Raw genomic sequence first — 17,364 nt, 5'->3', positions numbered from 1 at the left:
CCCACTCCATTCAACCACCTCACTTTCGCTGCCCAGATTAAGCTTTGCTCTCCTCCCCTCAGCCACGGACCGTCACCGCCCAACGCAAGACCAATGCGTCTATTTTCTTCTTGCTACATTCTTTGTTCATCTTAACCAACGCTCACACATTAGTAGCTCTCGCTATGCGGTTACCAACGACAATCGCCGCGCGCTAGACACCGAACGACGACTGCCACACCCCCCTCTGAGCAGCCCACCCCTCCACCCGTCATGCAGCGACGGCAGATGATCCAGCGGATCCTGTACCGCTCCGTGTATATTCTCTTCTACCTGATCCTCATCGGGCTGCTCCTCATCACGCCCGGCGACGTCATCCAGCGGTCCATTACCAATCGCACGCGCTATAACATTCTCGTGCTGGCACTCGTCTACGCCGCCACCCTCCTCATCATCGCCTTTGTCTACGCCACGCGCCTCTACGTCAACACGACGTCGCTCTCCGCCATCCCCAAGTCGTGGATCCCGGTCGACCGCGGCGACGTGGCCGCCCGCGTGCACCGCCTTGTCGGCGCGGGCCTGCAGCGCAGTGCCGCCATCACGTTCCTCTCGCGTCCGCGGGACCGGTCCGTCGCTGACGACGATGCCGCGCGCGAGAACCTGTTTGCGCAGCCGCGCGTGCCGCTCAAGACGGCGCGCACCGTAGCCCTCGAACTTGGCGTCGTGCTGCCCGCGCGCGGCACCGCTTGGGCCGATATCGAGCAGCCCGGGTGGGCGTCGCCCGACTCGCGCGACCTGCCGGGCTTGCAGTACAGCACGGTACTGGCGGAGCTGCCGAACCTGATCGAGGCCAAGGCGCTGACGCTGGCGCCGCCGCAGATGCAGCAGGAAGCGGCGGCGCTGCTGCAGCGCGACCCGACCTCGAGTCTACGGACATACGTGGACGCCCTGACGGAGCTCGGCGTCGTGGACGTGGACGGCCAGACGGGGGCGTTCCTCGCGCAGTATGAATATGCGCGCTTCTCGACGCGGCCGCTCACCAACAGCGAATTTCGCAGCCTCATGCACCTCTTTGCCGAGCTGCTGCGCACCATGCGCCCGCCCAACATCGGCGACGACACGCCCCGCCGCCGCCCTGCCGAGAGCGCCCACGACAGCGACGCGCCGCTCGAATCGCGCCCGACAACGCCATGTACCCGGTCTGTCCGCAGCAACGACTCTAGCAGCAGCAGCAGCAATGGTGCGGCGCGCCCACCCGCCCGACTGCCTCTGCCCCGGCGCGACTCGTCGTTTCACGCCTGGAGCCAATATGCCACGGCGCCCAACACGCCCGGCAGTCGACATACGGAGACGGCGCTGTCGCGGCGGCGCAGCAGCAACAGCAGTAGCAGCCTCGCTACCGTGGCCACGACGACGCGTCGCGGCGTGCCGCTGTCGAGGTTGCAGCAGGGGCCGCTGCGGCTGAGGCCGCAGCAGTCGGATGCGAGTCTGCGATCGAGCGGCTCGGCGAGCTCCCGCTCGGTGATTCGGTTGGCGACGACGAGGGAGGATGCGTCGGCGCTGCCGTACGTGTTGTCGTTGCGTCCGACAATGGACCAGTAACGTATTTGGGAGGATATTGTACAAGTATAATCTGCACATGAGCTTGCATCGCATTGCTTCGGGACTTTGAGTGGTCGCGAGGCAGCATGGATTAACATGATATGGCGATCCAGAGGTATAAGAAGCGTGAATTTTTTATTGAAAGGGCCACATGGTATATAGTGTATATTTTGGGTATGTATATCAACATTGCTTCACGGTGCGCTGCGAGTCGCACCGTTCCTTTTTCGCTACCGCTTTTACCGTTGCATGACCACCATGTGCACATCCAATCAATCTAACCCAGTCATTCTGTCGTCCACCGTCTCCCTAGCTCCAAGCCGCCGTCCAGACCAGGCTTTCATCGCCAAATCCAAAAGGCGAGTGTGTCTCGTCATGCGTTTGGCGAATCGAACGTCCCGACCCGCCTTATCCGATTTCTCCCTCCCAGACGTCCCAACCCGTACAGGGAGGGAAATGTACAGTTTCTGGTAACTTGGTTGATGTCGTGCCGGGCTCTTGGGGTGAAGTGAAGTTTTCGGTTGGTCGCGAGCGGGTAGGACCTTGATTGTCGGGATTAAGACTCCTTATACAATGCTGTGAGTTTCACAAGGCTTGTGATTTCGTTGTTGCAAAGATTCATGATTTGCTCAACTTCGGCGCCTTCCGGTGGTTCAAATTCTCCCAGATGTTTATCCCGCGGTGTCTCCTCCCCCCCAACGATCTTCGTGTAGCGCACGAGGTTCTCCGTGATAAGACCCACGAGCCTCAACACCTTGTTACGATGCTCGTCGCAACACGTGGGATGGGCTCTTATCTTAGAGTCTAGAGAGCTCTTTCCAGTACCTCGGGCTCCCGTCTTGGAAAACCATTCCTCGAAACGTATTTTCTGGTGCAGTAGCTGGGCACAGGTGATGCTGTCCAGGTCCGTTTTGAAGTCTGATGCCAGTTCCAGCGCCTCCTCGAAGGATTTGAGGCAGTCTTCAGTAGCGGCTGAGATTTCGGAATGTTGTTCTGTCATTTTTGTTTTGTGTACAACAGACTTGGGACTTTTGCGCTGGTTGCTGTGAAGATGGTCTGTTAGAAGATCTGGAAGGGTCAGCCTATTAAATACCTTTTTTGATCAGCCGTTCGCGACGTAGCCGCTGGTCAGACTGCATTGCAGTACCCATGTGAAACGGTTGCCGCCTTGTGCACTATCCTTTCAAGGCAATGGAAACGGAGGGTCGCTCTCATGGTACTTGACGCCCTCCCACTCGTCATTCAGCATCGCCGTGATGACGTAGACATCAGCCTGTAGGCAGATTCTAGTCAACCGTTTCAGAACGGAACAGAGCAAAGCTACAGCAAAGTCTACGAAACCACAGCTTAAAGGATTAGTGCCAGGCTCTCGGATTGAGAGGGCGTAATCTAACCGTGCCCACTCTGGTCTCTGTAATATTCCTCGAGACTATTGTTGTATACATAGAAAGAAGGAGCAGAACTGGATATCATGCAAAACACAGGTCAACATACTAGTTGCCTTTGCTTACGGACGAGTATAAATCACGAATCGCGACACTCAGAGCTTTCTTACTCAGTCGCTGTCCTGAGTTGTCGCCGCTTTGGCGCTTGCTTGGCGCCTGTGCAGTTAAGCAACCATGACACAAGGAGGGGGGTGCACATGTTCCCACCCGCACCTTAAGAAGTCTTAATCGTTTGTGGTCTGTGACATAGCAGTAGGTGCAGCTCTACAAAGACAGGTCAACTTTTAATGATGAAGTATGCCCCGCCCTGAGTGACTATAGGGTACGTATCCGCCATGTTGCACCGCCGCTGTCCAGTCTCACTCTGACTTCATCGCATCATAATGCACACAATTATTGATCACTTTACGCGCGTACCATGGACAACGATCGTTCTGGGCAAGTTATCCACTGCCTGGAACGCTGTCCTGCGGTTTCTCAGCTCTGCTCTGCGGTTCTGGAATCGCAGCTCGATCACCCAGTCATGCCAGTACCCTCTGACCTACGAGCAACAAGAGGCAAGGAACGACGAGTTTGTCGCGCGCATCAACAAGGACGCCATTGCCACTCTTGTATCTCGACACTGCGAGAAGCCGTGCCAGATCAATGACTTTAAGCGCGGCAGCTTCAACGTTTGCTTTTTCGTTGGGGTCCTTCAGGGCGACTCACAATGGACGGTGCGGGTCCCGATCGAGCCCGCCGTCCATGACACCTGGGGCAAGATTCAAAACGAGGTTGCCACGATGCAGTAGGGAGTCTAGCCCGTCTGCGAATTCATCAGCTAATCTGCCGACTGCCTAGGTATGTCCGGGACAGGACTACGATCCCGTTACCTGACGTCCACACCTGGGGTCGCGAAGCCCTCACTCGGGACCTGTCTACGCGACAGGCATACGTCATCCTCGAATACGTGCCCGGCCGGCCCCTCAACACATATTCGTTGGCGAAAGATACCAGAGACCGACGCGACTATGTATATTCGCAACTGATTGATTTCTTCGCCCAGATGCGCCAGCTCGAGCTACCCTCCGCAGGGTCATTGATGCCAGATTCGAATGGTGGACCAGATCCTGTCATTGGCCCCTTTCTCTCTAGGCACATAAACGAGCTGCAAGTCCAACGGCCAAAGGTTGCTACTCCTTCGGCACCATTCACCTCGACGGAAGACTTCGTTCTCCATCAACTCAGTCTCATAGAAGAAGCTATCAGGTTGCCATTGGGCGGACAATCCTTCAAAGACGCGCAGCGTGAAGTATTTGCGCTAGAGAACCTACGTCAGGTGCTTACCAAGTCCATCCAGGTAAACGCGCGGAATGACGGCCCATTCGTCTTATGCCATCTGGATCTCAGAGGTCCCAATATCATTGTGGACGAAGATCTCAAGTTTATGGGTATCCTTGACTGGGAATTCACCGGTTCTATCCCAGTCGAGCACTTCATACCGCCCTTTTGGATCGCTGGAAAGGACCTGACGTATGCGACAGGCGGGGAGTATCGTACAGAGTTCACCCAGTTCCACAAGATTCTCCTGGCTAAAAGCGAAACATCAGACGTTCATCGCCGGCTCGCCGAAGAGTGGAATGCCGACTTGCCGTACGGTATGAGGCTGCCCATCGCCGAGTTGTTACACCACCATTCTCAGCTGCTCAGCATCTTCTTTCAAGCCATTTATCCCCAGCTCTTTCAAGGACCGGAGAAGGAAGTCGTTGCTGCGTTCTTCGAACGAGGCGAGAATCAGGCACTTGCTCTAGAGGTGCAGCGCCAGTTCGAGAGTTCCGAGGCGTACACGCAGTACCTCAAAATCAATAATTGGTTCGAGCCTGATGACCAAGAGGAAATCGCTCGTGCTGCACTTGTTCAACAGATAGAACAGCAGATGGAAAAGCTCAAGAAGTTCAAGACCACGAAACATTGATCAAAAAGATTAAGGGGTATGCAATTGATTTATGCCTCCTCGCCCTCCCTCAATAAATCATCCTGTAATCTCTTTAACTCCTGGACGTATTTTATTTTCTCTTTAGCGTCCTCCAGGGCGTGTTTGACAGTTTGCATATACCGACATATTTTCGAAGATCTGCAGCCGTATGTTTTACAAGACGCTGCTTGCGCGGAGTCGTTGTACGGGCTTGCGCGTCGCCGCGATTGGATTAGCTATATATACTAGCAGTATTGGATTGAATACAGTTGCCTTTCGGAGTCGTGCGGGCAAAGCTTCGCGCGCGCTGCCTCCTTCCAAGCCCATGTCGACGGTGCTCACGCAGCTGACAGGTCCGCGTACGGCCTGAGTACCCTGACGACTCTGGCCCGCCAGGGGAAGATCACCGAAGCGGATCTGGCCTGCCCATTCTGTCACGAGTCTCAAAACTCGGCCGAGGTAGATATCCTAGAGCTATTACACGAACATCAGGTCAAGACAGAACAACAAAACCGGGTACATGGCGGGATCCCCCCTGACCAACCGGTTCCTAACTATCGATTTTCGGCATGATTTTGGTTTATCGCCAAGTCCGTAATTAGATCCAGAGAATATTGTCGGCAGAATCGCGAAACTAGAATAATGAATATGGGGGTGACAAAAAAACCAGCTGTCGAACTAGCATCGCCTTCCTGATTCTGATATATATACATATGTATATATACCGTCTCAAATTATATTCTCAACTACCTCATGAGTGAATCGTTACCTTGTTGTTAGAAGTATTTCTCCTAGTATTGCGTCACATTATGTGATTTTGGTCAATCCCTAGAAACCTCGTGGCGCCAGCAGATCTAAAATTATCCAACAGTCCAGGGTAGTCCACCATTTCTCCAACTTTTTTTTTTCTGCGCCCCAAATCTCCAACGTCACCTCGCCTATTTCCAAAGCTGCCAATTGTCAACCATCAACGACTCTCTTCCCCCGCGCACACCCTCTTCTCGAACCCCGCTGGAAGCTCTGATCCCCGAAAGTCCAACACAAAAAAACGCACGCATCTCTGCATCCCCACCGGCGCATCCCCTGCGCGCGCGCCGCCCCCCCCAAAAAACACCATGGCACCGCCCGACGCCCTGCCCGTCGCCGCCGCCGCGCTCTCCAACCGCGTATCGATGCTCTTCGCCGCGCAGTCCTCCCTCCTGCGCACGCTCTCCGCCAGCTCCTCCTCGGGCCGCGCCGCCCCGACGACGCACCGCCAGACGCAGGCCGACGTCGACGAGGACGAGGCGCTCTTCAAAAGCGCCTACCATCCCGGCGGCGGCGTCGGTTACGTGCCGCCCGCCGCGGACACGGCGACGTCAAACGCAGACAGGGAGCTGCGGGGCCGGATCCTGGGCAAGCGAGGGCCGCTGCTGGAGAGGGAGAAGAGGGACGGCAGGCGGAAGAAGAAGGCAGAGGAGAGCGACGAGGACGAGGATGTCGGCAGGAGTGCGCTGGGCAAGAGAAAGAGGCCCAGACGGGAGGTGCGGGATGGGGCGGCCGAGGTGACGAGGCAGGACAGCAGAGGAGAGGCTGGTGATGTGGTCCAGGCAGAGACGCAGCCTGCGGTGGAGGAGTCGGCACAAACAGCGACAGCGGCTGAGACGACAACGACGAAGCGGAAGAGGAATAAAAAGAAAAAGAACAAGAACAAGGCAAAACCGGCAGAAAACGCCACTGAAGAACCATTACGATAGCGTGGTATTATACTATTACGAGGAGAAATACAACAGTAATTACCATGAGACCATGAGAGTGTGTCACTGGAATTCATTTTTGGGGGCATTTATTGTGACGATATAGCATGCTATAAGTGAGTAGCTGGTACATACGGCCATAGACAGTAGAAAATATCGCGTCCCGTTTGCTCCGCAGAAATCAAGCTATTGATCGGCAGATTAGTAGTTGGGTCGGTGACGACCAGCGAACACCGGCTGCTGTATGTTTTCTTTTTTGCTTTATGTTTTTCGTCTTTTTCGCCTTATTTCTCTGGAGTCGTTCTTGGTTGTGAGAATGTGGTGTGTACTCTAACTATTCGAAGGGATCTACAACGAAATATGCGGGGTAATTTGATACTATTAATAATTTGTAATACAGCCGAGCAAAATCAGCCACAGTGAGAGTAGTACAAACCCATGTGAGCATTACAACAGAATAGCGTTGAATTATTGCAAAAAGACTTTTCGCAAGAGTATAAAAAATTCGAGGTTGGCCAAGTTCCACCGACTAACAGTGAAAGAATCTCATTCAGCGTGGCTCCGCATACAAGAACACGTAAAAAAACGTAGAAAAACAGGTAAAAAAGACATTGGTGTACACCATTTCCAAGTTGGGTCGCATTGCATTCCCAGCTATTCGTCCCCTTTCCCCAAAAGAGTCACAACAATACGTCGTCTCTAGTTCCCAGCGAACGCATCGCACCATTATGTGAAAAGAAAAATTGCAAAAAGAAACCGCGCCAACATAACTCGTGCGAGGCAAAGTCGCATGACTAGCCCACGATTCGGTAGCGTTGCTCGTCGGACCTGACTCCGTTTCGGTATCCCAGGATGATATATATGTAAAGTCAAGGAAAAAAAAAAATGCTGCGCGCCATGCCCGTTTGAATAAGTTGGGGAAAAAAGAAGACAGATAGTCCAAACGCACGATTCCAGGCCTACGTAGCCGAATTCAAATCCGAGTCCCAGGTTATGTGAATGATACGCCGTTCGCCTCGAGTGAGCAAATGCTCGTCCGCCTCGAGTAATGCTCCGCAATAGTAAACCCCTTGCAAGTCGGATGCCGTGGCCGTGTTCCCTCTAGTTCATGTTTGATGTCATGGTCGATACGAACTAGACGAATCGCCACGTGTTGAGTGTGATTTCGATGATTCCCAATCGTGACCCCTCCCCCCCCCAAAAAGACCAGGGGTTATATTCGTTTCGAGTGAAGATGCCAAAGCATCCGAGCATCAATTTAGTTGTGCACTGACCACGTCACTGCATGCGCTTTCGTTTGCGATCATCGTCGCCGCGCAAGTCGTCCTCTTCATCTGACCTGTTCTCGGCATTGCTCGGGTTGAGGATATGAGCCATGCTTCCTCGCCTGGTAGGAGGAGCCGATGAGTCCTTGAACAACGTACCTCGGCCGTCACGGCTGCCGGTAGAATTCCAGCCCCAGCCGGCGAATGTATCGTGTCCATTAGAGGTGCCATTGGCGGTAGGCGGGGGAGGCGTTGTTGGACGTGACCGCGGGTGTCCATGCGAAGCGCTCTGCAGCGAATAGGCGGATAGCGACTCACGGATGCGCTGATCCTCGGGAGGAACTCGATTAGGTGATGAGGGCCAAGGCGCAGATGCCGGGTTGGAAGGGTGGTAGGGCGCTGCGCCAGCCTGCCAGCCGTGGGCTCGAATATCGGCGGCCGTATGTCGACGGCCCATGCTCATGCCAGGCGCTTCGTTTGCCGACAGCTGATGAGGGGCGGGCGGTGGTGCGGGAGCGGCGTTGCGTAGCGGTGAGGACTGGTTCGGGCTGGTGCCGCCAATGGATCCAAAGCGACGGCTGCCAGAGGTCAGATTGGAAGACACCAGTGGGCGGTAGGATGGCTGTGCGCGCATCTGGACAATGCCCGGCGCGGTGCGACGGACATCGTCTTGTGGTAGTTGTCTTGGTGACACCGGAGCATTGTCGATATTGCCAAGATAGGATCTGGTTACAGAATAAGACGGCTCTGCGGGCTCTTCAAAGGTGCGCACGAAATCCGTTTGCCGTTGCATTTCAGCTTGCAAAGCCACCACTATTTGGGTTAGTGATGCGACTGGCAACGGGTGAAGCTGGTACGTACCGTCGCGTTGCGTTTGACTGTCCGACGGAGCCAGGGATAGCACCATGCGGGACAATTCCTGATTGAACTGTAAGAGCCGGGATACCGTATCCAGGGCTGCCTGATTGCGAAGCTGCATATAGTGCGACTGCTCTTCGCTCCTCTGTAGTCGTGCACCCATTTCAATGACGCTATACTCCAAATGGGCGAGTTTGGCTTCGGTGGTTTCGGGGGGGTACTGGACGGGCTCGGCAGGCGTGCCTGGCTGTGAGGTACTGGCCTTGACGTAGGTGCTCTCCTTGGGGCCGAGCTGCTTGCTGGCGCGACGCTTAATCTCGCGCAAGCCAGCGATGTCACCGCGCTTAAAATTGCCATTACCGTGCTTGAATTCCCAGAGGGTGGTGTCGGGGTTCCCGGTGTGGAAAACGTCTCGTTCTGTTCTAGATTAGGAGGCTGGGGGACGGTGCGATTGAAAGAAATGTCGTACCTTTGTGAAACCCATACATGTTTAATTGTCGCACAAAGGATGAGATATTGGTATGCTTGAAGTATTGGCTAAGACAAGTCAGAAACGGTCGCAAAGCAGCAGCAGTGGCACAGGTCGCGGGCTGGGTTCTTACGAAAGAACCTTGGAAAAGTCGGCAGTGGGCGACATGACAAAGCTTTCCGAGGTGGCGGACCATGATATCAAATGTTGAATCTGCGAGTCCTCGAGCATGCTGGAGAAGGTTAGCAGGGTGCGCGTGCGCGGGTGGACCAGAACAAGGTAACAGAAGAGCTTACTTGTAGAGCTTGTGGATGAAAGCCGTCTGGACAATCTTGGGCTGCTGAGCGGCGCCGGCGGCGGAGGGGGGAGGAGCAGCCATGGAGGCAGAAGACGAAGAGGGGTCCTGAGGAGGCGAATTGTTGGAGCGCCCGTTTGACTTGGAGTCGTAGTCGTTGTGCGCAGATGGAGAGGTATTGTTGGCAGGCGGCGTGTGGGAGGGCGAGACGTCCATGGCGTCGCCAGAAGAGGACGGCATGGTTGCGGAGGAGCGAGCAGGTGGGATAGCCCGGGAGACGATGCGATCGCGAGGCCGATCTGGCGGCAGAGACGAGATGTAGGGGCCTTCAGTTGCGGTGGCCATTGGCACTGGATAGTGAAAAAAATTTGGTCAAGTGTCAGCTTACGGAGCGGGCAAGCATTGGTAGGTAGTTAGCGGGGAAGGGGGGCGGGCGGGCAGGGGAGCGGACGAGAGCGTGCGATGCAGGAACAGGATGAAAGAACAAGGGACTGGCGGCGGAGTGAGGATTGGCTGGGCGATTGCAGTATGGGCGGAAGAACGAGAGGCGGAAATGCTGGGGGAAGATAGGCGGTGATGGGTGAGGCGTGGTGTTGAGACGAACCTCATGTCGCAAGCGACGAACGTCTGGCGGCGAAGCGCGGCGCAGGAGCGATGAAACGGCGAGGCCGGGGAAAGAAGCGGGCGCAGACGAGAGCAAAGAATGGCGGATTGGTGAGCGATGGTGAAGAAAGAGGATCAAAGTGTGAGAGCCGGGCGCGGATTGGCGAGAGGCGAAAGGCGAAAGGCAAAAGGTAAGGCGTTGTAACGGTTTGCGCGAGAATGCAGAAGCAGCTCTGGGTTGTGGAGGTGGTCGTGGTGAGCTGGTAGGGAAGGCGAGGTGAAGCACAAGGCAAGTGCTGCCATTTGCTACGTGCAGGTACCTTTGCAGCCTCTGTGCTAGGCAGGCCAGGCAAGTACCTTTGCTTGAGCTGTGCATGCTGGCCCTACACCTTGACCACCACCACACTGTGCTGGGCTACACTGCCTGACCTATTACTGTACCTTCTACTACCTCTGGTACCTACAGGTAGGTACCTTAGTAGGTGGTAGGGCCTGGGTGGAACTTGAGCCGCTATTCCGGGTCTCCTACGTATACTCGGTACACCAATACCTATCAGGGTACGAAGCTGTATTACTATATTACTATACAAATTACCATTGTCCATCAGCTTGCAATACCTGTAAAAGACCAGCGGCAGAAATGCAATGTGCTTAACCGACGCTGCAGAGAGAGGTGCGCAGACAGACAGCCGACACCAAGCTGCATGCCTCGATGGCCAGCTCTGCGCGTCTTTGCTTGTCATCAGCCACGGGCGATTGGTCGCGAGGCCGATAGAGTTTTGCCATGGCCGAAAGTGATGAGTATTGTCAGAGAAGTGTGACGGCCTGAGTGTGTCTTTAGGTCTTTAGTCAATAACTACCAGCTGGAGACCAGAGCGCCGATGTGTGCTTCCCTCCGGCCGCCTGTAGGCCCGAGGTCCCTGGAACCACCGCCGGGCCACAACAACCACGCATCCGTTTTAGCGGCTCCCATTTTTTCTTTCATTAGCGGCGTCCTTTGCTTCTGTCAACGAACGGGAGTCGTCTAGCCGGTCTTGTGGCGCCGAGTTAAAATCCCCCAGGCTTGTTTAGCGCCGGACTTGCGTCGATACTTGCATTCACGGGTAACGTTACTGGAATATCCCGTTTTGCTTCCGCCTACAGCTTCCGCCGACCTGTTCGCCTTGGCATCCTTCTGTACGTCCCCGACCCCCAAGATGGAAAGCCGCTGCAGGTTCACGTACACGACCTTGCCGGGTTCTGGTGCCCGCCACGGGGCGAGCTCCGGCGTGTTTTAGGTAGCCGGCGGGGGTGCCCCTACTTCCGGCGTAGGTGCTGGAACTCTTTGCGGCTTGCGCCAGCTAATAAAGTCCCCTCGGCTATCCCCTTTTGAAACCTAGACGAGAAAAAAGGAAGGTTTTCTTTTTCTCAAACAAATGATTTAAATACATGCCTAGGTACAAACTAGGTCAAGGTAGGTAGTTAGATATAACTATTATTCCTGCGCCGGATCCACGTTTTCCATCCCCCATCATTCCACCCTTGCTGCATCATCGTGCTGGATAACCCCGAATGCCCGAAAATACCATGTGCGCATGGACTGCCAATCTCTATTATTCTTATCCAATGTCTCGCGGAACTCTTTAGTTGCAGCCAACTCTAGTTCATCACTCTGCAGCCCCCGCAGCCACCCCAGACACCCAGGGTACCTACCTACCTACCTATGAGGTAGGTAGGTAGACACAGTATGTACCCATCTAATGGCCGTGCGATGTATACTGCGCGCAAGTACTCTTGAGCAAACTAGTGCACAATTACCATATATCAAAACTCACCAGTACCCGCATCACCCGTAGATACTCTGTAACTTTCCGATGAGCTGGCATCCTTCCTGTCCCCCTTCCATCGCAAACAGACGCTTTCCCATCATCACCAGCACCCCCAGCCCTATTTCTACCATCCGTCATCCGCCATCACCAACACTCCTTCTGATTAGGCGGCTCTCCCTAAATGCACCATCTTCGGCATCGGGCATCTCCAGGTCCAAGCTCGCTAGCCTTCTCCCCTGCCTCGTTCGCGTCCCGTCCCACTCAAACGAGTCTCAACCACCATTATTACCTCTCAAGTATAACTACAAATGCGTACACAGTTGCACGACTTGCGCTATTCCTTCCAATAGTTACATGCACCCGGCTCTCTCTTTATCGCAGCAATGCCTCACTAACTTATTCTCGGCAACAGCCCACACGCCTTGCGCCCTTTACTCGCCGTTTGTCCTGCACACATCAGCCACAGCGGAACAATGCGCACAGTACAAGCTTCGGCACCGCATAACTAGTCAGTTGCGAGACATTCTCGGGCCTCGCATCGGCGTGGAGATTGCAAAACGTGCGCTTCTCAACCGAAATTTCTGTTGCAGACTACCTCGTCTTCTGCTAGAGCACAACCCTTGTCCACCACATGTCTTGTGACACCCAAATCACGGCTGCTTTCCGCAGTCTACCAGATGACCACACAGCCCACACAGCCTGTCTCGGCCATGAAAACATCAAAACAGCTACTCGGGAGTCGGTATGGAGTGGGAGTACAGTGTTGGGACAAGCCTGGTGGAAATTGCAGAGCCTACGCTGCGACTGTTTGCTCTTCTTCTATTGATCCTCCGTACTCGGTACGCTGCCCGACTTTTCGTCCGCTCAATGCGCTCCGTCCCGCACCAACCGCGTCCTGTCTCTTGCGCCGCTGCATCGTTGCTCTGTCCAGTGACTTCATGACCCAGCGAGCGCCGCTGAAAGAGACGCCACATCCACATCCACGACCCCGTCCAACCTGCACTCTTGCTTGCCGTCCTGCCAGGCGTGCGACAATTTGGGTGGCACCCTGTCCGCCCACTTCATGCCCACTAGAACAGACCAGATCTGCGCCATGCAGTCCGCGATGCGCAAGTACGCCCCATCATCTTATTGGGCCAGGATCTGTCAGCCCTCCCAACTCCCCGGTCAGCGCTCCTTCTAGAGCCCCAAGAAGCCGCGGCATGTCCTGTGCTCATGCGGGAATGCATCAACCGCACTCACAGCCAAGCCGACAACCAATTTGCTACGCCGGCTCACTATGAACCACGCACTACCTATGCTACAATTGCGCTGCAAAACTGGCCTCAAGCCCAAACACAAACAACCCCGTGTACCCAGTTTCGGCCCCATGCGTTTGCTACAGAGGAAGAACATGTAAAACTCCAATTTAGCCCGTAATGGGCCGCTTCCTGCCCCGAGCAACCAATCCTTGTTCGAGCAGTCGCTTGGCCGCCAGCCGATTGGCTTGTTTAACTAACAGTATTAAGTTATCTCTCCCTACACATCGGCTCGCCTGCCCGTACCGCGGCTGGGCAACGTTTCGCGAGTGGACCTGCCACATGAAATTGGCCGTCTTGCACAGCACCGGCGGCCAGATGCCACAAGGGGAATTTATCGGCATCAATCTGTAGGCAAACCGCCTTACGAAATAGGATGAGATGGCGTGACGAGTTCATGCCTTGGTCACCCGGGTTTCACGACAAGCAAGGCGGTAGCTGAATGCCGCCCCGCTGCATCGCGACTTCGGACTCGGACACTGCTCGGCATAACGATGCCGCACCACCAGTCGTCATCTCCAACATACATAAAAGCTACCAATGCGTGTAGAACCGGCATACACTGCCGACGGCAGGCATCGAGAAAATTGTCATCATTCATGCTGCACGCAAGACTAATGCAGAGAAAACGTAAACGCCTTGAGCCCTCAGGCCAATCAAGTACCCAAAGCCGATTGACCCCATGAAACATATACCAGAATGCTTTACCAGAATGCTTTACCAGAATGCTTTACCAGAATGCTTTGCCAGATATTCACCTCGCTTGCAGCTGTAACCTCGCTTACAGTGGTGCTTCTCATCTTCTGACTGCAACGTTACACATCACTTGCCTTCTCACGGCAGTATCGCACCAAACAGCATTAGAAGTCGTCGTCCTCCCCTGACACCCTCTTCTCGCCCACCTCGCGAATCTTGTCGCCCAGAATAGTGCGCCCGTACCGCTCCGCCACCTTGCCGGCCGCCTCCATCATGCGTCCTGTGCGGTCGCGCATCAACTTGACCATTTCCAGCGCCCGCATCCCGCGCTCCTCGCCCTCTCGACACTCCACCGCCAGCAGCTGCAGCAGCGTCTTGTCCATTTCCAGCTCCAGTCGTGCCAGCAGGCTGCGCTGCGCGTGGCCGCCCGTTGTCGCGTCGAGTACGTCACGCGCCTGCGCGGCCTGCACTCCCTTGAGCATAAACGCCTGCTCGAGCTTCTTGGTCTCTGACAATTCTTCCACCTCTTCCTCGCCATCGTCGTCGTCTTGCATCTCTTCGTCCGAGGCCTCTTCGACTTCGCTGCCGAGATCCTCACCGTCTTCGCGAGGCTGTTTCTTCTTCTTCGGCTTCGGTTCCTTTGCCTTGGGCGGTGACGAGAGCGGGATGGAAAAGTCAAACTCGGAGAGCAGAGGACGAGGAAAGTATGGGTATTTGTCGCCGCCCTTGAGAATAATGCAGTGGAATTTGTCATCGGCCACGGCAATAGGAAAGTATGTCTCATGCTTACGGCCAGAGGCAAGACGCGGCAGCAGCTTGGTGTCGAGAAGAGGCACCCAGCAGGCGCGAGAGGGCTGGCGCCAGTGCAGCAGCGCCAGTAACGTGCCCGTTGAGTCGTATATACAGGGATCCTAGCCATGAGTATTAGTAAAAGAGGTCTGTGTGAGAGCGACAGAAGAGAGTACGTACGCCACTATCGGAGAAGAACACGCTCTTCAGTGTCGCCCCCGGCGGCAGGGCTAGCGTATCCTCGTTCTGACAGATTTCGTCACGCTTGACATTCTCAATCGTATACAGCAGCCGGGTGTTGCCGTCCGGTCCAACCGGTCCGTTGCCCACCGTCAGGACATAGTCACGCCAGCTGGCGCACGTCACCATAGGCGCGCTCTTGGGGCGGTACACGCGGTAGGGCATGCCAAACAGGGTATACACACGGACGTAGCTGGCATCGGTGGTGACTGTGATGAAAGAGTCGCTGAGCGACATGGCCGTGACGGCCTCGCCGCGGGGCAGCTCGATACGCCAGTCGAGGCGCTGCGTCCAGCTCTCGTGCGGGCGGTAGTATATCGTAGCCGGCTGCTGGTCCTCGTCGGACGGCGGGCAGGAGAAGAGGGACCCGCTCTCATTGAGACAGGCCTTATCGTAGCGAAAGGTGTCGGTAAAGTGAAAGTCGCGCTGCAGCTCGTGGTCGTAGAACTCGACGGTGACGGTGTGGTGGGCGTCCTGGTCTACGGTCCACACGAAGCCGACGAGGTTGAGGCACAAGTACTTGCGGTTGCCCTGCCATGGCGTCGAGCCTGGCTGAAAGGCGTCGTGGTAGACCGGTTCTTGTATCTGTCGGCGCTTGCTGGCGCGGCCGGTGTGCGCATCGTCGCCGTCGTGGTCCCGTCCGCGCTTGAGTAGGCCTGGCTGCGCGTAGCCCGCATTGTCGTCGTCGACTACAAAGTCGTCGTCGTCGGGGCCGCCGCCGAGATATGAGTCCAGACTGCCAAAGGATTCGCGGCGCGCACGCGTAGGAAGGTCGTGCTGCTTGGCGGCGGCGGCGGCGGCGGGCGGCACACGTCTGTTGCCGGAGATTTCGGATAGGGGGTCGTGGATAAACGGCGCCGGCTGAGGGGGCAGTTTGAGCAGCGGCGCACATGCCTCGCCAAGGAAATCGGGGTAGATATAGACCTCGCCGTCGGAGGTGGTGAAGGAGACGATGTTCTTGCGCGGGTGCCAGCAAAAGTCGACGACGTTGGCAAAGTCGTACCGCTGCAGCACGCTCTGCGTCCTCGTCTCCCAGATGAGCAGCTTGCCGTCCTTGCCGGCGGACGCGAGCAGGGCGCCGTTGGGCGACCACGCGAGCGCGGTGACGGCCCCGAGATGGCCGTCAGCGAAGCAGCGCTGCTTCTCCCAGTCGTTCTTGGACAGCACCTGGATGTCGCGCGTGGCCGTGGGCACCGCAAAGGCGCGGCCGTCGGGGTGCCACACCACCCTGGACGTGGCCGTACTGTCGGCGTCGAGGGCGGGGATGACGCCGTCAATGGTGCGGATCAGCTCCGGCTCGTCGGCCGTCAGCGAGTAGACGTACACGATGCCGTCGGTGCCCGACAGCGCGACAGTGCTCCCCTGCGGATCAAACGCGACGTGCCGCGCGGGCCGGGCGTGCTCGCGCAGGTGCCGCACGCGGGTGGTGTCCTGCGTGTGCACAATCTTGACCGTCAGCTCGTCGCTGGTGACGGCGCACCACAGCCCGCCGGGGGACAGGCAGACGTCGCGGACGGGCAGCGAGGTGCGCAGCAGGAACCGCTGGAAGCTGGCCTCGGCGAGCGAGAAGAGGCTGACGGTGCCGTCCTCGGAGCCGACGACAAAGGACGACGCCGACGCGGCGACGGCCACGTTTTGCTCCTGGCAGTCGTCAATGTTGGTTGGCTCGCCGTCGGAGCCAGTCGCGTACAGCCGGATCGTGTTGTTGGAGCCGACGGTGACGAGCCGCGCGCCGTCGGGCGTGTAGGCGCAGCGCGTGATGCCCTGCGTGTGTGCCGGGCGTGGCCGTGGCCGCGGGGCCAGCGTGGAGTCCATGATGTGTTGTTTAGAGAGGAGATGGAAGTCGGGAAGGTGTATCGCATCTGAAAAGACAACGGTTGGTTTGTTGGAGGGGAGGGTTGTGCGGTGTGGATTGGCCGTTGAAGACGCGCCGCAGACGCGTCTCAATTAAACCGGCTAAATGAGTTGAGCCACGGGCCGACCCCGCTGTAGTGGCTGGTGGTGTTTGCGCCACATTATCACAGTCGACGATGTTTTATGAGACGCGATGATTGACCTCTCTGACGGGAATTGCCATTTTGCGTTTTGCGGCAGACTGAAGCTGTACCTGACATTTTGAAATTCCTCAGCAACGCTCTGTGATATCAATTGGATGACGGCATGGAAGGAAGGCACATACAGTGACGACTAATACTGGTCGATCTCTTACAGAAAGAAGTACGACACTAGTTAAACAGCTCACATAAACAGAGAAGCGAAAAAAGACCAAAAAAAAAACAAGCAAGAAAAAAGCCAGTAAATCTTGGCGTCAGCCCTCAGAGGCATCG

The 17,364-nt window shown here is 56.1% G+C and overlaps 5 protein-coding genes across 5 annotated transcripts; 2 read left to right on the top strand and 3 right to left on the bottom strand.

The window, feature by feature from the left end:
* Positions 1–252: 252 nt before the first annotated feature.
* On the top strand, positions 253–1,581 carry CCM_02468 (thermotolerance membrane protein Dlt1, putative; the record flags this gene model as incomplete). The annotated part of the gene is made up of 1 exon (XM_006667620.1): positions 253–1,581. The coding sequence occupies one exon, from the start codon at positions 253–255 to the stop codon at positions 1,579–1,581; it is 1,329 nt and encodes a 442-aa protein (XP_006667683.1).
* A 556-nt stretch (positions 1,582–2,137) lies between these two features.
* On the bottom strand, positions 2,138–2,732 carry CCM_02467 (uncharacterized protein; the record flags this gene model as incomplete). Its single annotated transcript, XM_006667619.1, has 2 exons — positions 2,138–2,637; positions 2,675–2,732. 2 exons carry the CDS (start codon positions 2,730–2,732, stop codon positions 2,138–2,140), a joined length of 558 nt encoding a protein of 185 aa, XP_006667682.1.
* Positions 2,733–3,409: 677 nt separating this feature from the next.
* Positions 3,410–4,980, top strand: CCM_02466 (Protein kinase-like domain; the record flags this gene model as incomplete). The annotated part of the gene is made up of 2 exons (XM_006667618.1): positions 3,410–3,813; positions 3,867–4,980. 2 exons carry the CDS (start codon positions 3,410–3,412, stop codon positions 4,978–4,980), a joined length of 1,518 nt encoding a protein of 505 aa, XP_006667681.1.
* Positions 4,981–7,994: 3,014 nt separating this feature from the next.
* CCM_02465 (flocculation suppression protein) lies at positions 7,995–9,327 on the bottom strand (the record flags this gene model as incomplete). Its single annotated transcript, XM_006667617.1, has 3 exons — positions 7,995–8,794; positions 8,843–9,256; positions 9,309–9,327. The coding sequence occupies 3 exons, from the start codon at positions 9,325–9,327 to the stop codon at positions 7,995–7,997; spliced, it is 1,233 nt and encodes a 410-aa protein (XP_006667680.1).
* A 4,845-nt stretch (positions 9,328–14,172) lies between these two features.
* On the bottom strand, positions 14,173–16,852 carry CCM_02464 (WD40 repeat-like-containing domain; the record flags this gene model as incomplete). The annotated part of the gene is made up of 2 exons (XM_006667616.1): positions 14,173–14,919; positions 14,978–16,852. The coding sequence occupies 2 exons, from the start codon at positions 16,850–16,852 to the stop codon at positions 14,173–14,175; spliced, it is 2,622 nt and encodes an 873-aa protein (XP_006667679.1).
* Positions 16,853–17,364: the final 512 nt, after the last annotated feature.

This window comes from Cordyceps militaris (genome assembly GCF_000225605.1).
Source record: "Cordyceps militaris CM01 unplaced genomic scaffold CCM_S00002, whole genome shotgun sequence".
Classification (NCBI taxonomy): domain Eukaryota; kingdom Fungi; phylum Ascomycota; class Sordariomycetes; order Hypocreales; family Cordycipitaceae; genus Cordyceps; species Cordyceps militaris.
The sequence above is the reverse complement of the archived record's forward strand: the minus strand, read 5'-3'. Positions and strand labels throughout refer to the sequence as shown.